General features: G+C 34.5%; 2 protein-coding genes across 3 annotated transcripts; one reads left to right on the top strand and one right to left on the bottom strand.

Moving 5' to 3' along the window:
* Positions 1 to 4,828: 4,828 nt before the first annotated feature.
* On the bottom strand, positions 4,829 to 11,380 carry LOC107480692 (protein WHAT'S THIS FACTOR 1 homolog, chloroplastic; the record flags this gene model as incomplete). 2 transcript variants are annotated; one of them, XM_021138443.2, is given in 3 exon segments in its annotated part: positions 4,829 to 7,336; positions 8,773 to 10,209; positions 11,276 to 11,380. In XM_021138443.2, a coding segment is annotated over 1 exon segment (1,323 nt). In that variant the 3' UTR covers positions 4,829 to 7,336; positions 8,773 to 8,786.
* Positions 11,381 to 14,138: 2,758 nt separating this feature from the next.
* On the top strand, positions 14,139 to 15,224 carry LOC107480729 (uncharacterized). The gene has a single exon (XM_016100892.1). The coding sequence runs from the start codon at positions 14,139 to 14,141 to the stop codon at positions 15,222 to 15,224; it is 1,086 nt and encodes a 361-aa protein (XP_015956378.1).
* The last annotated feature ends 1,783 nt before the right edge of the window (positions 15,225 to 17,007 follow it).

Genomic DNA, 17,007 nt, shown 5'->3' with positions numbered 1-17,007 from the left:
GCACACAATACACAACTGTGTCTTTGAATATAAATTCTTCTTTGATTTTGTCGTTTGAAACAAATTGAACCGAGGAAAAAAAAACCTATTATCCCCTTTACTTAAAATCAATAGCAGCCCTAAAATTATATTCAATTTTGATTTTGCAACGTTGCTTTATTAGTAGCCTATTGTTTAAATGATTAATTAATTTATGTTATTATTTAAATAATTATTTTAGTATTCCAATTTTTTTCTGATATTATTCAAAAATTTATTATATAATTATAAAAATATTTTTTTATTTTATACATATTTTATCCTCACTGATCAAATTTTTTATATTCAATCTTCATCTGTTTCTAAAGAAATTATCCAATATGTACTCTTGTTACTTTAATTTTGTTTTGCTATTGTAGCTTCAATTGCTTTTTTTTTTTTTAAGCTTCGGGTTGCTACAGCTCTTTATATCCTATTTTATTTGAGGGACCTCATAAACTTATATATCTTAGTTTATTTGAGAGAGCTCATAAACTCCTGGTCAGACGATAAAAAAAATTATTTTATCTTAGAACATGTCTCAATATTCCTTCAAAAAGTCCGTATATTTTCTGCCTAAATAATACAATGCAACAATAAAAATTATGAATCACAATAAACTTAACTCAATAAAATAAAACTAAAAGTATAAAATTCACCCATGGTCCAAAAACTAATTCCGACCCAAGACCCGCAACAAAAACAATGAATTCATTATGTTTATACCGTTCAATAAATCATTTAATTAATTACTAATTTACTGCAACTTTTTTAATTAATTTACTGCAATTTCTGAACAACTTGTAGTAGCCTTTCACCTTTTGTCTTTTAAAGTTTGATCCCATCTGTTAATTCATATGTGCAACAAGTATATTAAAATCCTCAAACAACAAATAATTATGCAACACGTGTTTTTCTATATGTGTATAACTATATCAATTTCTACACCATAGTAACGCCCTTATCAAATACGTTCTATGTTGTTTTGGGCATTTTTTTTATACGGCAAGTTCACGCATGGCCCAAGGAAATATTGTCACATGCAGTGGCGGAGCTTGAAACGAAATTTTAGGGGGCAGATAGAAGATAATTGTCAAGATGCTTTTGATATGAATCTCATTTAAGATAAGCTCGTCTAACCTCATCTTTCTGATTTGGGTAATATTGCCAAATTTAAAACCATTTTTCAGGGTATCGTTCTAAAGAATTAAGGTCAAATTCATCAGACGTAACTCTTTAAACTTTTGAAGGTTGTATCTTACTTTCTTCGTGATTCATTAAAGTAGAAGAACTATCTACAAATGTTGATATTATAAAAGTTATATATTTTCCTTTTTGAATATTAGCCTTCCTCTTAAAAAATGCATCATCAACTCTTTAATTTTTTATGACTATTTTATATAAAAATTTGAATATATATCCAGTAAAATATGTAAAAAAGAAATTAAAAGAACAAATATTAAAATTTATAATATTTATTGAATTTTTTTTATCAATTTATACGCATACAATAATATCAATACTTATTGAATATTCTAATATTTTTTATCATATAAAAAATTAAATTAAATAAACGGTAAAATATAAAATAATATTAAATTACATAAATAAAAAATACCTAATTTTTTATATTTGAACTCAAAGGTAAAGGGAGTGTTGCTTATTGAATAGAGAGCTGCGAAATGCGAATACACTCAATTCATTCCAAATCCAATATATTTTGAATGTTTAAAACTAAAAATTATTGTACAATAAAAGCAAGAGATGAAGATTAAACTTTGGTATTTTAAGTCATAATAAAATATTTGAGCCAACTGAACTATTTTTTATTTTTTAAAAAAGTATTACTAATTTTTTTAATAAAAGTTTGGGGGGGCCATGACCACCCCTTGTCTGAACTAAGCTCCACCACTGGTCACATGACACATGCTCTTCAATCATTTTGACAAGAATGCCTCTGGTAAAAGTGTACGTGCCTCGGCTCGGATGTGAATACTTTTAAAAATTAATTTAGTATAATTTTATCTAACCTAAAATTAGATAATAATTTTAAAAATAAATTTAGTCATTATTTAAAGTTAAATTTGAGTTAAGATAAATTCAATTTTATTTAACTCATGTATATTTTAAAGACACTAAAAAAAATATATATTTTAAATTAATTTTAATATTATGTTATATTAATTATAAGATTATTATTTTATTTTTAATCACATTTAATAAATTAAAAAATAAATTAAAAAAATATAAAATTAGAATTTATAAACAAATTTAAATTTAAATTCAAAATATACATATCAACTTTACGGTAACAAATATATTTTTTCTCTTTTATAAATAAATGTATCATAATTTTTTGACATAAAATTTATCAAGATCTAAACTTTATCGATCTAGACCTGATTTTAATGTAACCGAAAAATAGTGTAATTTCACTAAATCTAAAATTAAATAAAAATTTAAAAAATAGACTTAATTATTATTTAAGGTCAAATCTAAATCAAGACAAATTCAACTTCACTTGATCCATATACAACCCTAGCCTCTAGTTATTCAAGTATTAGCATTTATTGTTTTGTTCCTACCCCATATGCAACTACCCCAAAGATTATTTTATTTAAAATCAAATGCCATTTTAGATAGGGATGGCCAAATTGAACTTTGTTGTTGAGCAATAATTCCATTACAATTCAATGTTATCCAAAGAATAAGGTGACAATTAAACTATGAAGATTTATTCTTCGAATAAATTAGTCTTTAAAAAGAAAAAAGTATCAACAAAATTTTTTAAAATAATAAATATAGACACATAATTTTTAAATTAATCTTTATAATTAAGATAAAAAATTTTAATTTAAACTAATTTATCTATATTTATTATCTTAAAAATTTTATTAATATTTTTTATTTATTAATCCTTATTATCTCACGCATTTATTTGTTATCTTATTCCTATTAAAATAATAAGAATAATAATTGCATTACAATTAAACCACTGCTGAGGTGTAGCTTATTTCATCAGACATGCAGGTGACATGGAATGGTTAGAACATAAAAATACGGAGTTAATAGTTAAATTTGTTTCTGAAAGATGATCTATCTTTTAAATTAATTTTTAAAAAAAATTTTTAGTCATATTAATTCTTAAAAGATAAAATATAAGTCAAATTGATCTTTTTGTTTGTTAGATAATAACGGATAATGACGTGTCACATTAAATGCCACGTGACATGATTATGTGGTAGGTTAATGTCACGTGTCACAATATAATTGGTTGACATGTCAAGTCAGTGCCACTTAGCATGTCACGTGTCACTTGATATGTAAAAAAATTATTTATAATCAAAATAGTCTTTGAAAATTTAGACCTAAGTCATTTTCATCCTTAAAATTTAAAAAATTAATCAAATTAGTTCTTATATAAATTTTTTTATTTTTTTTATAATATTAATTTTGAAGTATATTTTATAGTACTAATTTTAATATTATTTCTTAATAAATAAAATTTTCTTTACATAAAATAATAAAAATTATTTAAATTATTATAAAGTTATTTTGTCATTTGTATTTTAAATTTTATATTATTAAATTATTGTTGATTATATATTTAAAAATTTAATATTTTAAATCTTATTATATAATATAATATTTATTTTAAAATTTAAATCTTTTAAATTTTTAAAATTGTAATTTTATTATTATTTAATATATATGGTAGAACTCAATAATTGAAAAATCAATTTGTGGGATCACTTGTTGAATATTAATATTTTAATATTTTTAAAATAACTACTATATTTATAGAGTGAGATATAAAAGATTAAAACATTTAAAATAACTCCTATATTTATTTAATGAAATTCAAAATATAGTTTTAATATTTTGGATTCCAGTAAATAAATATAGAGTTATTATAAATGTTCTAATCTTTTATATCTCACTAAATAAATATAGTAGTTATTTTAAAATATTAAAAAATTAGAGTTTCAATATTTTGAATTTCACTAAATAAATATAGTAGTTATTTTAAATATTTTAATATTTTATATCTCACTAAATAAATATATATAATAGTTATTTTAAAAAAAATTATAAACTTAAAATATTAAATTTTTAAATATATAATCAACAATAATTTGATAAATTCGTTTAAATAAAAAAATATCACTATAAAAATTACAATTTGAAAATATAAAATTTAAAATACAAATGACAATAATTTTATAATAATTTAATTATTTTTATTATTTTATGTAAAAAAATTTATTTATTAAGGTCTAAAAAATAATATTAAAATTAATACCATAAAAAATACTTTAAATTTAATATTATGAAGAAAAAATAAGAGAAATTTATATAAAGACTAATTTGATTAATTTTTAAAATTTTAAAGACGAAAATAACTTACGTCTAAATTTTTAGAAACTATTTTGATTATGAATAAGTTTTTTACACGAAACTATTTTGATTATTAATAACTTTTTTACACGTCAAGTGACACATGACATACTAGGTGTCACTAACCTAATTTGTCAATCAATCATCTTGTAACACGTGGCATTAACCTATCACGTCATCATGCCGTTATTATCTAACTAACGAAATGACCAATTTGACTTATGTTTTATTTTTTAAGGACTAATATAACTAAAAAGATCTTTTAAAAACTAATTTAAATAATGAGTGATCTTTCAGGAACGAATTTCACTATTAACTCTAAAAATGTGGATTTAAGTGTCACATTTCAACACCACACTTTCGAGGAGAGGTTTACAAAGAGGGGATTTCTCCTTTGGGAGGCTAATTGATTAAACTTTTGAATCTTTGTAAAGTCAAATCCATCAAGGAGGAGGAGTGTTGAGTAAAATATCAACAGAATTCAATGACACAAAAAATTACAAGCAGCAACGTGTATACTGTATATCAATTACAATTGTGCATGACAATCTACTTAGCCAAAGATATCAAAACTATATCTGTCAATTTCCTTGTACATTTTACTTGTCTATGATGGTCGTCAAAACAAAGGAATGCAGGAACATGCTTTTTTATATAGAGGAGGTAACAGGATGAGGCATGTTTGAATTCACTTTGTGGGACCCTTTCTCTTGTTTGTCTGCTACAATAGATCTCCTCATCAACACAGTTCAAAACAAGACATGATGATGCAAATTCACCATCCCTTGGAACCAAGCATCCTTGACCCTTGACCCTTGACCCTTTAAAAGATTCCAGGATTTGAAGCACTCAACGAAGATACCAAAACAAAAGCATTAACGTCACAGATTACATAAATTATTCAAAGGAACATGCTTTTCAATTCCAGGGAAGAAGAGATCAAGAGGTATTGAAATATTTGGAATGTCAAACATCACATCAATTCAGATGAATCAAACATAAACAATGCCTTAGTGAGAGAGACAGGTCAGAAATTAACTCCATGATATGTGGCAAATTGTATGACAATGGCAAGACATCATGCTTATATATTGACCAAGTGTACCAAAATATATGCGAAACGATTATCAGAATAATCAACCAGAAAGTAAATAAAAACAAGAAAATACAACAGATACAAAAAAAAACCTTATCCAAACACGTGCAAAAATTTTATCCTGGTTTCTAAAAAAATTCCTAATATAGTACAGATTAATCAAGTGCAAAATAACAGGATATGTAGATAATCTAAACTTAATCTGATAGTTAGAAGTTGAAAAACTTACACCAAGAATTATTTTCCTATTTTCCTATATGTTTTGGAAAACCAAAACAACATATGAAGCGCAGGTACAAGTAATTACACAAGAATCATTTAATACTTCTTAGGGAATAAAGCACTTCTTTTTGGTCAAATGTTCCTTTAGCAAAATTCAATCATTTGATCTTTTTGAAGCTAAATAAGCAAACAAAAACACAACATATGGCGAAAGATTTAGACAAAAAAAGATAAATAAAGAAAAGAAGAATGAAGACATCATAGAACATGTGAACAATGAGCACTCAAGCAATCCTAAATTTCTTTGTCAAATTAGATCCCTCAATGGCTATAGGTATATAACATACAAAGGGAGACAGAGAACATGAATGATGTATCACCATTAAGGAAAGTAATGAAATCCATCACTGGGTTGTATGTGACCAATAGCAAACTAGTACAATAATAGTTTGAAAAAAAAAAAATAGTAGTATGACACAATAACAAGCTAATAAAATTATTTTAAATGAGAATGCTAGCAATGCCCTCAGATTTCAGTGACTAGCACTTTGCCAATATCCATAAAAGCCTCTCAACATCCATCAAGGTGGGTGAACACAGCACCGCAACCTCCACCATCTCTATCCACTGCCAGTTGTGATGCCAATAATAATAATAATAATAATAATAATAATAATAATAATAATAGCAAGTTGTGGTAACAGTGAAGAGGATGGAATAGAAGGAGAAGAAGAAGAAGACGAACAACACAACAAAAGCAGCAGCTTACTTAATGATGGAAGTTGGAACAGAGGAAAGGGATGGAGAGGCTTTGCATCATGTCCAAATATTACATCACTGGGCACATCAAAAAGTGGTTATTACATCGGGTAGAATGATGGAAAATTTTGTTATTTAAACGATGCATCAAATATTTCATCTGGACAAAATATAGCTTTTAAAAGATGCATCAAATATAGTTTTTAGAAGAACAAATAAATGAGACATGTAGATATACTCACCAATAAACACTTAAATCAAACTGAACCTATAGCTGATGCATCTGAATTACTCATAGTCCAAGTTTGAAACTATTGCTTATTTAAGCATCCACACAACATAAACCACTAATTCACAAATGTGGTATAAGCATATTCGATAAACAAGCTAATGTTATGGAATATTGACTGTATAAGCATAAGGCCATGACAAAAAAGGACTAATAACTATGCAAATGAGCAGTTCCAAAAAAAGAACAAAACAATGCATCCAGCCATGATGATCAGGTCAGAGTAAAGAAAAACAAGAGTCATAAGAGCAATGCACAATTTTCTGATATTATGCTCTCATGAAGGCTCTTTAAAGGAAAATGATTTTGCACCTGGTTAATTTTCGGGTGGTTGGGAGGTGAGATAAAAATAGAACACAACCCTCGGATTTCATGGCCAAGAGCAAATTCATATACAGCTTTTGCAGCAAGCTTTATCCACATCCTTTGTGCACAATTTACAACCAGCAGTGAGGATCATGATGACGATGCAGACAAAGGTGGTGGTGGTTCACATCCAGTTATAAACAAAGCCATGAAACCATTCAGTAGTCAGTTTCTTGTTTGTTCTGTCACTGGGCAGGAGGACAAACAATGTCAATATAAAAAATGAAGTGTAAAATAGAAGGATAGACATGCACATCACTTTACAACAACAAGAAATGAAATCAATAACAAAGAGATAGATAGCAAAACGGAACCTTCAATTATACAGCCACTTAACCAGAAAAAGTGAATACACAGCCCTGAGGTTTAATACCTACAAATAAACTACTGCTTTTTCCCACCGGTTTCATTCATAGCCTTCAAGCACCATCTGGAAGATACATAATAATTCATATATATATTTATACACACGTGCGGCATATGCGTATAATCATCATCATCGCCAAATATATGTATGTGTTTGTATATATGCATGCATGTGAGTATGAGTGAGTGAGTGAGCAAGTGAGCGAGCAAGAGCCAGAGAGAGAGAGATGGTGGAAGGCAAGTGATGAACTTAACACCACAACAAAACTGCTCAATACATTTTGAATTGTGCATCATTGGGCAATCACCGCTGACCATTATCCAAAGAAAATAACAAAGAATATCGGAAGATAAGGTTTTCTTTTTTAACTCAACAGCAACTATGAAGAGAAGGGACGCAGGTATCTTATATTAGAGTTATGTGCGTTTTAACTGGACTATGCGCTCAGTCTCTCTTCTAGTATATACAAAGTACAGCTTACACATGCCGTTGAATCATCAGCAATGAGGCATAAAGTAAACACAACCCAGCCAAACCAAAATTTAATTCAGAAAACCAGTTCCAAAAGTCAAATTGCCAATTTAAGGCACCATATCAAACCAAAAACAAAAGTTCAATCCATATGGGCGACCTTGTGTATGTATGCATACGTAGCAGGGAGGGAAGGGTAAAATAATACGGCTGGAAGTGAGCCGAGCTAGACCAAGTTCAAGCTCGGCTCACAAAAATTGAGCTTGGCTCATGGCTCGGCTCATTAACAATCGAGCCTATTTCTTAAGCTCAAGCTCGGCTCATCAAAAGCTCACGAGCTGGCTCGAGCTCACGAGCTGGCTCGAGCTCACGAGCTAGCTCAAATAATAATAACATAATCTATAATTCTATATCAATAAATTATAACTTATATATTTTAAAATATTTAAAAAGATCAATTTTATATATTGTTTATCTATCAATAAATTATTATAATTATTAATACACATCCTATATGCATTTAATCTATATTTTTAATATTATATATATTCATATGAAACAGTAATATATGAAACAGTAATATCCAAGCTCAAGCTCGACTTATTTAATTTATGAGTTCAATTCCAGGCTCAAGCTTGGTTCACCAGCTCACGAGTTTAGCTTATCGAGCTATTAACGAGTCGAGCTCGAGCTGGCTCATGAGCTGGCTTGACTCACTTCCAGCCCTTCAAGGGTTAATATCAAATTTATATAAACCAAATACGCAAACTAGACTATCACACTCACACCGTCTCAGAATTTCATGAAGTATCATCATCAAACAGAACTTTATAAAACCGTTTCCTTTCCTCTGGGTCAAACAAACCTCCCAGCTTGTTGTCTCCATCCTCATCATCATCTGAGTCAGCATTTTCACTTCTCCTCCTACACTTTACTTCATCTACTCTAGCCAAAGGAACACCTTTCTTCCTCCTCTTCTCCATATTTATGTGGCGCCGCCTCTGATTGTACTCATGAAGCCCCTCCTGCATCAGTTCCCCAAATTTCTCCTTCACAACAACCAGAGGATCCTTTTCGACAAGTTTAGACCCAACATACGCCTCCCTAAGAAGAACTGTGTAAATCTGATACTTGTTGGAAACATAGAAAATCCCAGGGTGCTTGAGCAACAACACATTCAACCTATCAGGCAAAGCAAACTCCCTCCTAAAATGACCCAACTTCACTATTGAGGCTTTCTTCCAAAGAGTCAAAGACAACACCTCATGTACCAATCCCACATTCCTCTTCTCCATCTCTTTCGACCCTTCCACCAATTCCCTGGGGTCCACGTAAGGCGAAAAGTAAGGAACCAAATCGAATTCACGAAATCTCTCCCATGATTTCACCCAACTGAAAGGCAAAGAACACGAGAACGTTGGCCTTATATTGCCGCTCCTCCTGGCCGCAGTCTCCACTGTGGATACAGCAAATTGAGGGTCCCAGTGAACCAATTCAATCTCCATAGAGCTCTTCCTCCCGCCCTCGTTAACAACACGAAACAAATTCGGGTACTTTGCAACAATCCTAACTATATAATCATCGGGAAACCCTAAATTCCTTTTCAGCTCATTGATTTTCAGAACATTAATCCTCTTGTTGACACTCATCATAAGTAATTTTGCTAACCTGCAAACAAAAGCATTTTCTTGAGACTCCCTAACAGATTCCTCCTCTTCAACGAGGCTCATCATGCGCTTGGAGAGGTGACAGCAGTGTTCCTCACTGGTGAAAGTAACGTTGAAGCAGGAAGGGTACTTGTGGAGCCAGTTGAGGGCTTTGCCTTTGAGGTCAAGGGTTTTGAACTTCTTCTGAAGGAATGCAATGGGGATCTCTTGGTTTGGATGGCGGAGGATGATGTTCTTGATCTGGTTGTTGACAATCCAACGGCGGTTGCGGGAGAGTGCAGATTCGAGGTCTGGATCCTTCTTCATGGACCACAGGGAGAAGGTTCGGTAGAGAATAGAAAGGCATTGTGGTTGTTGTAAAGACAGAATTGCAGGACCACGACGATGAATTCGTCTTGTGAGCATGGGATTTGGTCTATTGAGACGAAAAAGAATGTGACAAATGGTTCGAAACATAGTTGTAAGAACCAAACAGGTAATCGGACCGATCAGACTATTGGTTTACTGGTTTATTGGTTCAACCGATAAATTACTGGTTGAACTGGTAAAACCAGTCCTACGTAAATAAAAAATATAAAATAGTCAAAAACTTAAAATTAAAATTTGAAATACATATCTTTACTAATATTTTAACATTTTATGAAGAATCAAGTCTCAAATCCCAAAATAAACTAATACAAAAGACAGACATAAAATTAGTTAGCACTACTACAGATCTACAATAGTATCTTAATTTGACACAAATAATAATCTATGAACTATATCCAAAGAATAATTTCAAAGTCTGGGTATCTTTATTCATCTAAAACATGTGGAACGGCAATATAAAATCAGCAGCTATTAGAAATTCACATAATCTATCTCCTATCCAACAATATAAATTAGGAAGCTTAGCAAGTATACCACTGTACTTTCATGGAATACTAATCTTCTGATATTTATGACCATAGAGACTAATATTAAAAGATTAATGTGGTCCAGATCTAGTGTAGAAAAAATATGGTGGGCATGATTTTTTGGAAGTCCACGATTGGCCTGCAACAGGTCTCTATTTGTGTAATTTTTGTTCAGCAAGTTCTTTAGTGAGCAGTTAGCCGAGCCGATGAATCTCCTCTACATCCTACCATATTTGTCACCTTACAACAAAAATGGAACAATCTAAGATCCCCTGCAAGAGGAGATGAACAATCATTACTCTTCATTTAATCTTACCTTGCATTCCAAATCACATTCTTCATTCAATCCTAATTTCCATTCCAAATGCGTACCTACTTCATTTTCTGCTAAAATGTTTCGATCCACAATATCCATAATTTCAACTCAAGCCTACTTTAAATCCTCTCCTCTCAATTCTCATCAACTGAACAAACACCACTTCAAATGCTCAAACCATTCTTTCTAACAATTAAAATGGCAATGTCACAATCTTACTCTCCTTAATTTTCCTATAAATTGAAAATTAACAGCAACAGTACAGCACAATGACAGCAACAAAAATAACCATAAACACCAATCATCATAAAAAAAAAAAAAACAGCAATCCACCATTCACAGCAACATCATTAATCAATCACTCACTTAATCAACTTGTAACTCAATAACTGAATAACTAAAAAAAATACCTGATAGCTGATGCACCGAGCTGCAGAACGCGGCAGAGAAGAGAGAAACCAAGCTGTCACGGCGAAGCAGTGACTGGCGACGGGGAGGCAGCAGTGACGGCAAGCCTCTTCACTTCTTCGAACTCGAGGGACAGGGAGGATTCACTTCTTGAGGGCTAGGTTAGCTAGGGTTATTTTTCAAAAAAACATTGAACCGGTCCAGTTATAAAAACCACCGGTTCGCTGATTTTACTAAAACCAATCGGTCCAAACCGGTTCACACTGGTTCTTTTCCTTTTGTGGTCCAAAATCTTAATCGGATCAAACTTATGTCCGGTTCACCGGTTTCCGGTCCAACCGGCTAATTCGATCCGGTTCCTGCAACTATAGTTTGAAGTCGCGTTAGGGTTCATCGTGGTTCAGAACCAATTCCAATTAGGCAATTAACAATCACATTATAGTCTATTAATAATTAACAATCAATTCTAAAAATGGTGCATCCCTGTTAATTTTATTTGCAGAATCATAATATCATAACCACAGTAAAACTGACTAACTAAATACAAATCTCCAAACATTTTCTTTCCAATTCAAAATTAGCAAACCAACACAAAATCAACAATCGGCAGAATAACTAACTTAGTAATTAGCAAGCTTTTCATTCAACAAATTGGTAAATTCAAGTCTCATCATAAATTCATAACCAAACAATTAGTCAATTACATTACATACCTAAGAGATCAGAATTAACAAATACACAAAATTAACTAAATTAACCAAATCATATTTTTTGTTATGAACAACAGATTAAAAACAAAAAAAGTAAGCAAGAACAATTAAATAACCTTCGATTGGTCTTCCAACGAGCAGAGTATAAAGGAGAAGGAGCAAGAATGTGATACGGAGAAGCTGGCAGCACTGCGACAGTCCTTCTCCTTATGTTTACAATGGGGAGAACTGGTAGAATATGAGGGATATGGAGCAAGACTGCTAGCGACGAGTACGCGAGGGACGACAAAGCTCGAGCAGAGACGTGAGGAGGGAGAGAGGCGAGGGAGGCGCGAGCAGTCGAGATCAGACAGAGGAAAGAGGCTAGACGCGAGCGCACAATGTGGAGGATCCAATGAGAGGCGCGACAACGGCGGTGAGCATGTGGTGGTGAACCGAGGTAAGCTCCCAACTCTACCTCTGTCAAGAGAGTGTGAATGAGTGAGAAAGCTGGGATCTGGGGCCTGGGGATAGGGCTAGGCATCGTTCAGCAAGGGTCTTTTTTTTAACCAGTTTTGTTCCTTGTGCAATCCAATGCTCAACTTAGACCGGCCAAGGGCCCGGATCACTAGTTTTAATTTTTAGTCTGACTGCCTCAGTCCGATTTTTTCAACTATAGTTATCAGAACTAAATCGTTAATCGAAGTGGTCAAATTATTAGGTCATTAGATTACTAATTTAACTGGTAGATCATAAATTGAACCGATTGACTCGATCATAATTAATAATTATATAAAATTTAATTTTAGTTATTTTCATAATAAATATTTTTTTTAAGTTTTATTTTTTATTAAATTTATTAATATTTTTAAACTTTAATAACTCATTAATTAGTTTATATTTTGATCCGTACCAGTAAAGTAGGACCGACGTTATACATCAACAACAGCACGTTTTAATAGTGCAATGTACCAATTCAAAACCACGTCACTTATCCACTACGCCACTTATCCTGAGAGAAATCCGATCATTAGCTCGGATACAAACCGAGGGATCTCGGACCCACTAACAAATCCCTCTAACCATAAATAGCACTGCTCAGATAATCAGAAGGCAGATCTCATCAGAAAGCACTTCATAGTAGCATATAGAGTAGTATCCCTGCTCATAAACTAACTTAAGCATCGGAATCCTTTTTGCAGGTACTCCCCACTGCTCGGACGAGGCTCATATTGGTGACGCGATCTTCAGCAGATACGGTTAACCAAGTCTCTTGGATCCCCAGCCGACGTATACCTCGGTTCGAGTCCCTGGACAGGAACATTTGACGCCCACCGTGGGTCCCGAGAGTTCATTCTCACCCCTCGCTGAATCTTTAGCTTTAATTTATTTTTCATACTCGCACTGTGTATTTTCCTCTTGCAGGAAGTAAAGCATGACCGACCATTCCGAAACCCAACAGCGTTCTCAAAACAATGCCGACCTCTTAGCTGCCAACTCCGCCCTCTAGGCGGAAAATCAACGACTAGCCGAACTCCTGGCGACACTGCGAAACAACGGGGAGCGAAAGGTTGACAGCAAGAAAACAAATGCTGACCAACACGAGGAACACCATTCGGAATCCAACACAAAAACAGGAGAAATAACCCCAAAGAACGTGAGACGGCGGACTAACTCGTTCTCCGAGGAAATAATGAGCTTCAAGATGCCACAGAACTTCACACTTACAATGACGCTAGCACCCTACAAGGGAATCGGAGATCCTAAAGTCCATGTTACAAAATTTGAGTCTATGATGTTCCTCAATAGCGATTCAGACCCCATCCTGTGCCGATCTTTCCCAACATTTCTAGATGGAGCTGCTTTACTATGGTTTTCTAACTTGCCTGCAGGATCCATAAACAACTTTGATGAGTTCGCCAAAATGTTCATTAATCATTTTGCAGCATCCAAGATATACGTCATGGACTCAGATTACCTCAGCACAATCAAATAGGGGCAACACGAGAGTTTAAAGGACTACATGACACGCTTTACAATAGCAGCAATGGAAATTCCCGATCTCAATCTAGAAGTACAACTGCACATGATAAAGAGCGGCCTCAGGCCAGGAAAATTCCAGGAAGCAATCGCCGTGGCAAAACCAAAAATATTGGAGGAATTCTGAGATAAGGCGATGGGGCAAATCGAAATAGAGGAACTCCGTGAAACTCGAAGGAGCGAAAGGCCCACGTCCAGAAAGGAAGAAGAGAGACCATACAGGTCCCAAAATAGAGATTCTAAAAAGCCTTTTAGGCTAACCCCGAAGTTCGATTCGTATACCAAGTTTAATACCAAAAGAGAGGACATAATCAAAGAGATCCTCCACAGCAAACTCATCAAACCACCAAGCCGAGCTGGCACATACCAAGGCCTGAGGTATGTTGACAAAATGAAACATTGCGCCTTCCACCAAAAATTTGGACACACCACGGACGAGTGTGTCATAGCTAAAGACACGTTGGAAAGGCTAGCGAGACAAGAGTTACTGGACAAATACATCAGCAGACAACTCCGGAAGGAACAACCAGCATCACACGAAGCAGAACATCTGAAAGCAAATGGTGAAAAAACTCAGTGGCAGAATAATCAACCTCCCAAAAAAGTTATCAACTACATTTCAGGAGGTTTCGCGTGTGGTGGGGACACAAGCTCGGCCAAGAAAAGAAGCTACAGGACCATGTTGGCGGTCCAGAGTGAAACACCACCTGACGCACTTACTCCAGAAGTCCCCGACATCACGTTCACAAGCAAGGACCTACACAATAAGACTCCCAACCTTGACGACCTCGTAGTCATCTCGGTGACAACAGCAGACCTCCTAGTTTGGAAGGTCTTGTTAGACCAAGGCAGCAGTGCCGATGTCATGTTTCTATCGACCTTCAAGAAAATGCAACTCAAAGAGAAGATCCTACAGCCGTCCTCCAAGGAGCTTGTCGGATTCTCAGGGGAAAAAATCCCCGTGACAGGTTACGTATGGGTGAGGACAACCCTAGGGGAACCCCCTCACTCGAAAACTTTAGACATTCAATATCTAATTGTCGACTGTATCAGCCCATATAATATTATCTTGGGAAGACATTCTTTAAATTCTTTCGGAGCCATAGTCTCCACAATTCACTTGTGTGTTAAGTTTTGTTCAGAAAAAAGAACCATAGCAACAGTTCACTCGGACAGGAAAGAAGCAAGACAGTGCTACAACGCAGGGCTAAAAATACAATAAACACCATCAAGGAGAGTAAACTCGGTATACAATTACAGCGACGTTCTAGACCTTGCCGAGTTGGATCCTCGGATCCATCATGAGCAGAGGCCAACACCAACCGATGATCTCCACAAGGTAAGCCTGACTGAGGATAAGAGTCAATGCACTAAATTGGTTCTACCTTGCTCACAGGATACAAACAACAAATGACAGATCTACTCCGAACAAACGCCGATCTGTTCGCCTGGACCTCGGCCGACATGCCAGGGATAGACCCAGAAGTCATATGCCACAAGCTCGCCCTCGATCCTAAAGCCCGACCAATAAAACAAAAGAGGAGGTAGCTCGGGAAGGAAAGGACAGAAGCAACAACGAAAGAAACGCAAAAACTGATAAGCACAGGCTTCGTCTGAGAAATACAATTCACATCCTGGCTGGCGAATGTGGTCATGGTAAAAAAGAACTAGGAAAAATGGCGGATGTGTGTAGACTTCACTGACCTAAACTGAGCCTGCCCTAAAGATTCCTACCATTTACCGAATATTGATAAGCTCGTAGATAACACCTCCGGCTATCAGATCTTAAGCTTCATGGATGCGTACTCAAGCTATAACCAAATACTTATGCACTCAGATGACGAAGACAAGACAACTTTCATAACTGACCAAGGGAATTTCTGCTACAAGGTCATGCCATTCGGCCTCAAAAACGCGGGTGCTACATATCAGCGTTTGATGGACAAAGTTTTCCAGAAGTAAATCGGCAAGAATATGGAGGTATACGTAGATGATGTGGTGGTCAAGTCGAGCACAGAAGAAGAACACCTTAACGATCTGAAAGAAGTATTCGACCAACTGAAAAAATACAACATGCGGCTGAACCCGGAAAAATGTGCGTTCGGAGTCCAAAGAGGGAAATTTCTGGGATTCATGTTGACAAATAGGGGGATAAAAGCAAATCCTGAAAAATGCAAAGCAATTTTAGAAATGAAATCGCCGTCCACAATCAAGGAAGTACAGCAACTCACAGGGAGGCTAGCCGCTCTCTCAAGATTTTTACCCACAATGGCAGCAAAGTCGGACCATTTCTTTAACATACTGCGAAAATCAAAACAGTTCGAGTGGATAGAGAAATGCAAAAACGCATTTGCCGAGTTCAAACAACGGCTTGCATCTCCTCCCATACTAGCAAAACCAATACCCGGTAACCCTCTGTATCTATATCTTTCAATAACAAATAACTCAATTTCATCTGTGATTATAACAAAAACAGGTCGACAACAAAACCCAGTATATTTTGTCAGCAAGATACTATAAAATGCAGAAACGAGGTATCCCACTATTGAAAAACTGGCATACGCCCTAATAATCACAGCAAGACGGCTCAGGCATTATTTCCAAAGCCACAAGATCATAGTACGAACAAATCAACCCCTAAGGCAGGTATTGTCAAGACCTGACCTCGTGGGAAGACTGACCAAGTGGTGCGTCGAGCTGTCAGAATACGATGTGGAGTATCAACCTCGGAACTCGTTAAAGTCGCAAACACTTACCGACTTTATGACAGAACTAACGTCGGACGAAGATGCATACCCAGAATGGGAGCTGTATGTAGACGGTGGATCCAATGAGGACGGCGGCAGAGCAGGCATAGTCCTCATAGACAAAGACGAAATCTCCACTGAACAATCAATAAAGTACGCATTCCCAGTCAGTAACAACCAATCTGAGTATGAAGCACTCCTAGCTGGCATGCGCCTAGCAAAAGGGTGTGGAATACAACACATAAAGATCTACTGCGA

Source organism: Arachis duranensis, chromosome 1, assembly GCF_000817695.3.
Source record: "Arachis duranensis cultivar V14167 chromosome 1, aradu.V14167.gnm2.J7QH, whole genome shotgun sequence".
NCBI lineage: Eukaryota > Viridiplantae > Streptophyta > Magnoliopsida > Fabales > Fabaceae > Arachis > Arachis duranensis.
This window is presented reverse-complemented; position numbering and strand designations above follow the sequence as displayed.

Coding starts and splice junctions, on each gene's coding strand:
- LOC107480729 (XM_016100892.1), top strand. CDS start 14,139: ATGGGGCAAATCGAAATAGAGGAACTCCGTGAAACTCGAAGGAGCGAA.